Here is a 9,300-nt window from a genome sequence, read left to right on the forward strand (position 1 = left end):
AACATTTCCTTAGCTAAAAATTGCAGTTTAAAATTAGCACGCAATACGTTAATTAATTAATAAATAAATCATAAATTTATTTGTATAATCGTATAATCCTGATATAATATAATACTCGCTTAAACACCACCAAACTATGAAATAATTATTTTTTCAACAATATTTGGTGTTAAATGAACATGTTAACATATGTAATTACAATTTTGTTTTAATTTTGTACATTGTTTGGACAGTAATTGTTAAAAATTGTTTGTATACACATCAGGATGAACACAACGAAATTTTTTGTTTATTTGTCTTTATGCATGTATGTTGGCGGCGGTAGTGAGGTAGAGGCATTGGACGGCGAAAATGAACATCCCGAGAATTTGGTGAGGAAGAAAAGGATATTAGGAGGGGAAGTGGTAAATGATAATGTTGGGATTTTTGTGGCCAGTGTGCAAAGAAGAGCGGATCGAGCCCATTTATGCGTTGGCACCCTCGTCACTTTAAGACACTTGGTCACCACATGCCACTGCGTGGCGCACAGCGACGACAGCTCTTCGGGAATCACGACCGCCCTTCCGGAAGGTCATATCGTCATCGCCGGTTCAAAGAATAGCTTTACTCTTGATAACCAGAACACGAGAAACGTGTCGCGGATGGAGGCTGATTACAGATGTAGGTACAACAGTGATGCCGCGATGTGGGAATACAACTTAGGTTACATAACCGTCCTCAAGGCCTTCCGCTATATAGAAAACAAGTTGGGCACCATTAAAAAATTACACAACACGCAAAAGGATTTGGACGATGAACTTTTGGTTTTGATGTCGACTAAGGCGTTGCAGTCTGGAGGCTCGGAATTCTGCATGGTGTACGGCTGGGGCGGTACTGCGACCAAGACCACCGACGGTGTCTTCGACGTGACCACTTTTCCCGATCCACTAAATCATAAAGCAGTGCAATTCATCACTCTGCCAACGTGTCAAGTTCGACTGTGTACCATAGGAAAGGGAATTTGCCGATATAATTTTTACAAAAATAAATGCTTTTGCGTGGCTGCTTCTGGTGATGGTGTCGGTCCGTTGTGCGACGGCGACAGCGGCGCACCTTTAATATGTAAAGAGAAATTTTACGGTGTCGGAGAGGTCGTTCACGAATGTGGCGCTGTGAAAGTTAGCTTGTTTTTTAAGCTCGATATAGAAAGTATAAAGCACTACATTTTATCAGGCACCTCTTTCCCAAAAATCAATTATCCGCTGTTCTTTATTATGTCAGTCTTGACAATAATGCCGGTGTAATATCTAGTTTCCAAAACAGTTAAATACAGAAATTCATCTAATCGGTATGTATTGAGTTAGTACAAGCCCATTGCACCCTGAAATGTTCTTATATGAATTAACGACAATTAACGAGACAACATTGCAATAAAAGAATATATTTGTATATTTTTTGTACAATAGAATGAATTATTTATTGTCTCACCTGGAACAGAAGTTGTGTAGGTTTTAAATCATTTCCGGAAGGATGTAGCTGTTCAGTTAGCAAATATGAGTTCTTTTTGTCTATTTGCTGAATCTTCACATCTTGTATTCATAAAGGTCAGGCTTTTTCAAATGTTCACCGGGTCTGCAGTGCCCAGTCAACCAAACAAGTTTACATTCTGATCTTATTTTTTCTCCCTGTTATTCTTTATTAATTTCAAATCTCCTACTGTGATATTTGGATTGTCTGTGTACAGTGAGAGAATTGCTTGCTTTATACCTCCAACTTTATTTTCAGATGTAAAATGTGGAGTTCTGCTCCTGTCTCTGTAGCCGAGAAATTGTTCTTGCTTATTAGAACCCTTTAATAGTTCTGGTGTTTATCTGATGTGTCATCATTTTTGTATCAACTTTTCAGATCAAATTGAGCGTGCAAATCAAGTAAAGAAATGATGTTTTTGTACTTGGAATTTTGGTACTTTGTACCCTCTTTGTCAGAGGAGAGGAGTAGATAGCGATAACTTTATCCAGGTTATTCGATTTTATGTATTACTAGCTTTAAAACCCGGCGTTGCCAGGGGGATGATAAAAAATGTTTTTTCTCTTTTTTGTAAATCCTGATGGCCTTTATTTCTTATATGCCCATTTTATAATCTCTAAATTCACCCAGCACTAATGCAAACCAGGTTTGAAAGTTTCATCGGAATCGGTTCAGTAGTTTTCGTTTTTACGATTAACAAACATACGAATATTCACTTTGTATGTACAGGTTATTAACGACATATACTATGTATAAATTAACATATGGATATATAACTATTTGCAAAAATAAATTTAAGTTCATTTGGTAAAATTTCTATTTGTGGACGATGAAATTGTTTGTTTACGTTTTATTCTTGTGCACAGTTGTGCTCGGCCGGGAGGCGAAGACGCTCGACGGTGGAAAACGTACTGTTCGGAATTTAGTAAGGAAGAAAAGAATACTCAAAGGGGAAGTAGTAAATGAAGTAGTACCATATATGGTCAGTGTGCAAAGACGGTGGGATCGGGCACATGTATGCGGAGGGACGCTCGTCTATTTGAGACTCGTGGTCACCTCCTGCAGCTGCGTGGCGCACAGCGATGACAGTGCTTCGGGGTTGGAACCCGCTTTACCCAAAGGGTACATCGTCATCGCCGGGTCCAAAAGCAATTGGAATCTCAATGATGCAAACACGAGAATCGCCGTTCGAATGGAGGCGGACGCCAGATGTCGGTACGACCTCGGTTCGGAACTCTGGGAGCATGACATAGGCTACATCACAGTCCAGAAGCCGTTCAACTTTATCGAAAATAATTTGGAGACGATTAAAAATTTCCCTACTACTCAATGGAAATTAGACGCGGACCTTGCTACTTTTATGTATAAAACGGATTTTCAGGAAGGCGGGAAAGAATACTGTTACGTGTACGGCTGGGGTGCGAGTGCCACTAAAAAAGAAGATGGAGTATTCGACGTGGACGATATCACAGCAGACCTAAAACACAAGGCAGTTCAATTCGTTAATAAGTCGGATTGTAGAGCCAGACTGTGTAGCGTGAATAGGGGCGGTTGCGCGTTCGATTTGGACAAAAGTAAAGCATTTTGCATCGCTTCCTCCGGAGGGGCCAAAGGACCTCTGTGCTTCGGCGACAATGGATCGCCGTTGATATGTGGCGGACGATTTTTCGCAGTTGGGGAAGTGACATTCGAATGCGGTTTTTATCAATTTAGCTTGTTTTTTAAAATTGACGTCGAGACTATACGTACCTATCTATCGGATCACACCTCTTTCCCCAAAATCAGTCATTTTTTGTTTCCTTTTCTAACAGTCTTTCTCTCGTTGCAATTTCGAGTATAAACGCAAGCAGGAAAACTACAAAAAAACCTACTAAAAACTTTACTGATTCTAATAAATTCAGTATATTTTCCATGCCATACATTTTGGTGCATGTACATTGGTTTTACTAAAGTCAAAACTCATAAGAATCCCAATAATTCAGTCATTTCAACTATCACACTACAAAGCATACTACATTATTTCCTTCTGGAATAACAAACATTTGAATGAATTTAAAAAAAATCTTTTTTTAAACAAAATTCTTGTCCAACCATTAACATGAGAGATAATTAAACCTGTAAAATGTAAACATATGATTTGCAAGGTTTGGACAGCTCCAAAGTTCGTGAAATGACATCTAAAAAAAAAAAATTAATTTTTAAAAATCAGTCCGTTTCTCAAGAAACACCTTCGAAAAGCTGCCTTCTGCCAAATAAATAGAAGAAACCTCTATTAAAATAATACGAAAGCCACTTAAAATTTTAAAATCACAAATCAACGGTTTGAAAATTATTTGATAAATTTCTGTATATAAGAATGATCACAATTATACTGACTAATCATTGTTGATTTATATAAGGTCGAATATGCACACGCGTGTACATAGTTCAGCCCATCTCTTCTTGGCCATTCCAGCTTTTTGTGGAATTTACAATAAATTACAGGCAATTTACCGAGTAGGGATGGTAACCGTCGACAAAGTCAACTACATTCATTAGAAGTTTTATTTTTGTGCACGCTGACCACCTTTCGAGATTTTAAATAACTCGAGACCAAATTTCTACATTTCCTCCATTTTTGCTTCCTCTTCTAGTACTTTTGACGTTATTAAGAAAGAATTGCAGGCACCACCAATTTTTGACAAATTTATCGCTGTTTTGGATCTAAGATATTTTCGCCCAGCGAGCATCCACCTTTACATTTGGATCTTATGGATGCAAACTTTTCAGAGTGGTAAATTAATAGCAGAAAAGAGTCACCCTCCCTGGGTGTTGGCAGTCCGGGGTGATACCTCGTTCTTATCCGCTAGTTATGGCTGGACTTCAGGGGCTGTCGATAGGTCATTTCAACCCAACACAATCAATTCCTAAATCCATTCACACTCTCACTCATTCTTAAATACATTCTTTCCTATTTACATACCGTTCACTCAATGGTGGTAGAGTGATATTTATTCATTACCCTTTAAACCTATTATGCAACTAATCTAATTGCGGGTTGATCTCAATATTCCGCCATCGACCTTCTCACGCTACACACATAAGGCGACACAAAAATATCAGTAGAAGATATTAAAGCAATGTTTCTTCAAACTTCGATCCTCTCGGACACAACTCTCCATCTCAACCTACAGCGTTCGAATTTTCCCTCTTTTTGCCATTTTCAAATGTCGTGTAATGAGGATTCGATTCTCAGCGACTTATGAAGTGGCCACAGTTAGTGAAGTGATACTTCTTTTACTTTAGTGGTCAATTGATCAAGTTACTTCTTTCAATTAATTTTTATTTTTATGTAAGGTCTTGGTTGAGATAAAAAAGTCAGCGATTTGAACCCATGACCTTCGGCAAAATTTATTTAGAAATTTTGCGTGAACTGTAACATCCTGCTCTTGGCGTCTCTTGGGGGTCTCTTGTTCCGGCATAAGAATAATTGGAATAGAGGTTAAACGGTGTTTATCTGTATTTGTGTTGTTTTTTTTTAAATTTATTTATTACGATTTTAACAACTGTGAGCTTTAGTCGCAAGGGATAAATGAGATAGGAGACATAATGATAATCTAACATCTTACATATGGTAAGAGAAGTCACCCAGCAGAGACACGCCCTCACATTGAGGCAATCATCTCTCAAGAGATCTCTCAGCCACAAACGACGTGAAGGATTTCTAGGAATTTTGGGACCACAAAAATATTGGACAAGTAGAGGTGAAGGTTTTCATTTTTTGGACGCTTTTGTATCAGGAAGCCAATTGCAAATGGGATTTGGAAGTCATTGTTGATTGTTTAGGTTTGAAACGTAGAAGGGATTATTTAATTTTTTTAGTCCATTTACGTTTTAGTGGTCAATTGACCAAGTTAATTCTTTAAATTAATTATTCTTCTTATGTAAGATCTTGGTTCAGATAAAAAAAGTCAGTGTTACGAGCGGTATTCGAACCCACGACCTTCGGCTAAATCGAGCAGCGGCGTATTTAGCCGAAGGTCGTGGGTTCGAATCCCGGTCGTGACGCTGACTTTTTCATCTCAACCAAGACCTTACACAAAAAGAATAATTAATTGAAAGAAGTACTTGGTCAATTGACAACTAAACAATAAATGGATTTATAAATCTATGTTCCATCCACCTGACTAGGTTAAACTATGGTTCAACAATAACTCAATAAAAATTACGTTAGAATCTACAACAATTAACATGAGTAGTCATTACAATATACCTTCATACCTATCCTGTAAAGTATAGCCAAGACTCATACCCATTCAACCATAATTTATTATACCTAAGTCAGCAATAATATGCAAATATTAACAACACAGCCCAACTCCAAAGGTAATATATTTTACAAAGATCACAACAATGGACTAGTTCTAATAATATAATGTTGGCTATATATAACACTCAAGTTTTTTAATGTCTTTTTCTATAATTGCAAGCGCTTTCATCTCTATGTATATAAATCGTTCCTTTTATTGGCCTTCTGCTGATATGTAAATATTTTTAACAATCGATAGTTTTTACATTATTCCAGTTAATGTTGTGACGTGGAAATGGTCAAATAAAGCAATTCCATTCTTATCTGGGTTTCTTTTTTGCGCCCAGATATTCCATTTTTAATCAATTGTTTGGTTTGGCCATATTGTGTGGCAGTGCATGAAAGACAATTTAGTTTGTATATCACATACCTTTTATACACTTCTGGTATTTTGGACTTTAATTTAGATTAAACATTTTTGTATAGGCTATTTTTATACTTAAAAACTTTATTTTTGCCTAATTCTTCAAACCTACCTCTAAATACAGATTTTGGGGAGACCTACCTTGGTAATCCTTTCAAAAAACGACCTATTTTACTATTGAAATTGTTGTTTAATCTAGTTTTACAGATCTCATACCATCTCAGCATGAAAATGGCAAAAACAAGGAAGGTTCGAACGGTTAAAGAAAAAGTAAAAAGAAAAAAATTAAAGTTAAAGAAAATGTTTTTCTGAAACCTACATCACACCCGACCGCATCTCACGATATCTGAATAACTGTTCGAACGGTTGTAGGTTGAGATGGATTGTTGGTGTCCGAGAGAATCGAAGTCACGATAGCTCAAGTGGTAGAGCAGCGGGGTATTTAGCCGAAGGTCGTGGGTTCGAATCCCGCTCGTGACATTGACTTTTTTATCTCCACCAAGACCTTACATAAAAAGAATATTTAATTGAAAGATGTAACTTGGTCAATTGACCATTAAAACGTAAATGAATTTTTTATATTTTTAATCTTGAACTATTTCTTTTTCGATTTTAGAAAACTAACTTCCAATTAAGCGATTAACTTGTTTATATTATTGTTGTACTTTGGAAAGTACTCCGGTTACACCTTTCTCTTCAATAATTTGAACAAAAATGACGAGTAATGGATAGAAAGTGACGCACCGTATTATTTATTTCAATTTATTTAAAGCCGTCTTTCGTTTATCGAAACTAGTTTAGAAAGTGAGACATTTTAAGAAGAAAAAAGCAAGATTGGAAGAAACTGTAGAAAAACCGATATTCCGTAATGCAATTTTTGACCCGTCAACATCATATGAAGCGGTGAGTCGAAAACCGTTCACTATATCATAACCTCATAACGCCGGCATGGACAAACCGACGGTATACATTTTTCTTTGTTGGCCTTCTACTGAAGAAAATCGACTCGAGTCGTATGTACGCATTGATTACTTTTTGAAAAGGTCACAGTGGAAAGCGACCCATTTCACTTAACACTATGACTTCACGCATCATCAATTCATCTTTCTTTTCTTCACCCAGACGCAAACTGGAACCTAGGCGTGTTGATTTAAACCCAAGTCGTGTTGTAGAAAGTCACGTAGAATAAAGGAGAGTCAGAAATGTATTCAAATACGATAACCAAAACAGACCTTTCGATAATTACCGAAAATGTTAGAAAAATGAGAAAGTACTTCGTAAATGTTTTTCCCGCCTATCGGGATTGACTTAATTGCACTCGCGTGTGATTCGACTTCAAACTTTTTCGAAAACTCAATTACGTTGTACTTTCAGAAAATCAGAGATCGATGGGTTTTTTTATATATAGAAAATTGTTAAAAATAAACGTGAAACAGTCACTTATAAGACTAGAAGAAATTCACGGTGAAAGTGGTAAATTACGATTTGTTTTGCTGTGAGCGATGGTTTCTCTTCTCAGATAAACGGTCCTTTGAGGTGGTAAACGTTCTTATATTTCTTATCCATTCCTATTAATAACCTTGATCATGTCGTAAATTTTAACTACTGCATTTAATTGGCCGGAACTCGTCAACCCGATGAGCAGTTATCGTTTGGGCATTGGCGCTTTTTGCTCCGTTACTGGAACCTGTTCTACAACTTAGGCGAGATTAGGGTCACTTTTTTAAGTACGGACCGATCCGGCGTGCTTAATGGGAGTGAGATGAAACAACCGGAAAAGACCAGAACTGGCGATTCAAGACTTGTTCCAGTTTTAGCATTCTATGGTCAATTACAACGCAGACGAATTTACCTAAAGAGGATGTGGAATACAAAAAATCGATTCGCTTGGGGAAACCAAATTTTTATTTTTTTTAAACGTCAAAAGCCGCCATTTTAGGCAAAATATTGAAAAGCGATAATCGTGTTGTCAATAATATTATTTTAAAGTCCGATGTCTTTCTGTACAAATAATTTTTAACAATTTACTTTACTAATTACCACTTCTTGAGTATCCTAGAAAAAAAAAAGAATGTCATAAAACTTAATACAAGAACAAATTAAACACAATGTCATAAGTTATAAATAAATGTGAAAAAAGGGAAAATAAAGTTAATATCAGAGCGAATTGAAATGATGAGGCAATTAAGAAGGGTCAGAAGAATCAAAGAACACGTGAAGAACAAATCTGAAATTTTAACGAAAATTTAGAAAAAAAATCTCCCATACTTATCCTTACCAGCTGCCTATATGTCCCTCTATCTATTTTTCTGTAGTTACTTAGATATTTTTATATATCTCTATCTATCTATATGTGCTATGATTATCATAAAATATCCAGCAGAAAAAATTATGAGTGAGGAAATTCGTGAACAAATGACGTCCGGTGTAATCCAAACACAATGTTCAAAGTCATAAATAAATGTGAAAAAATGGAAAATGAAATTAATACCAGAGCTAATTGAAATGAGGTGGCAATTAAGAAGGGTCAGAAGACTACATCAAGAACAAACATACAATCAAAAACTACATGAAGAACAAATTTAAAATTTTAACGAAAATTTAGAAAAAATCTCCCACACTTACTCTTGCTAGATGTCTATAAGCCCCTCTATCTATTTTTCTATAGTTATATAGATATTTTTATCATTATCAATCTATTGTGCTATGATTATCAAAACTATCCAGCAGAAAAAATTATGAGTTAGGAAGACCAAACGACGTACCGTGTAATCCAAACACAATGTCCAAAGTCATAAATAAATGTGAAAAAAGGGAAAATGAAATTAATATCAGAGCTAATTGAAATGAGGAGGCAATTAAGAAGGGTCAGAAGACTACATCAAGAACAAACATACAATCAAAGACTACATGAAGAACAAATTTAAAATTTTAACGAAAATTTAGAAAAAATCTCCCATACTTACCCTTGCCAGCTGTCTATAAGTCCATCTACCAATTTACTGTAAATATAAGGAAATTTTTTATATATTACTTATTATTTCATGATAACCATAAAATATCCTGCAGAAAAAATTATGAG

The 9,300-nt window shown here is 35.9% G+C and overlaps 2 protein-coding genes across 2 annotated transcripts; both read left to right on the forward strand.

Moving 5' to 3' along the window:
• The first annotated feature begins 305 nt into the window (after window positions 1-305).
• Window positions 306-1,283, forward strand: LOC112126178 (granzyme K-like). Its single transcript, XM_024224746.1, has one exon. It carries the CDS (start codon window positions 306-308, stop codon window positions 1,281-1,283), a length of 978 nt encoding a protein of 325 aa, XP_024080514.1.
• Window positions 1,284-2,281: 998 nt separating this feature from the next.
• LOC112126180 lies at window positions 2,282-3,425 on the forward strand. The gene has a single exon (XM_024224750.1). The coding sequence runs from the start codon at window positions 2,336-2,338 to the stop codon at window positions 3,344-3,346; it is 1,011 nt and encodes a 336-aa protein (XP_024080518.1). The 5' UTR covers window positions 2,282-2,335; the 3' UTR covers window positions 3,347-3,425.
• Window positions 3,426-9,300: the final 5,875 nt, after the last annotated feature.

The sequence above is a fragment of the Cimex lectularius genome, unplaced genomic scaffold (assembly GCF_000648675.2).
Source record: "Cimex lectularius strain Harlan isolate CLEC.00 unplaced genomic scaffold, Clec_2.1 scaffold8, whole genome shotgun sequence".
Lineage (NCBI taxonomy): Eukaryota > Metazoa > Arthropoda > Insecta > Hemiptera > Cimicidae > Cimex > Cimex lectularius.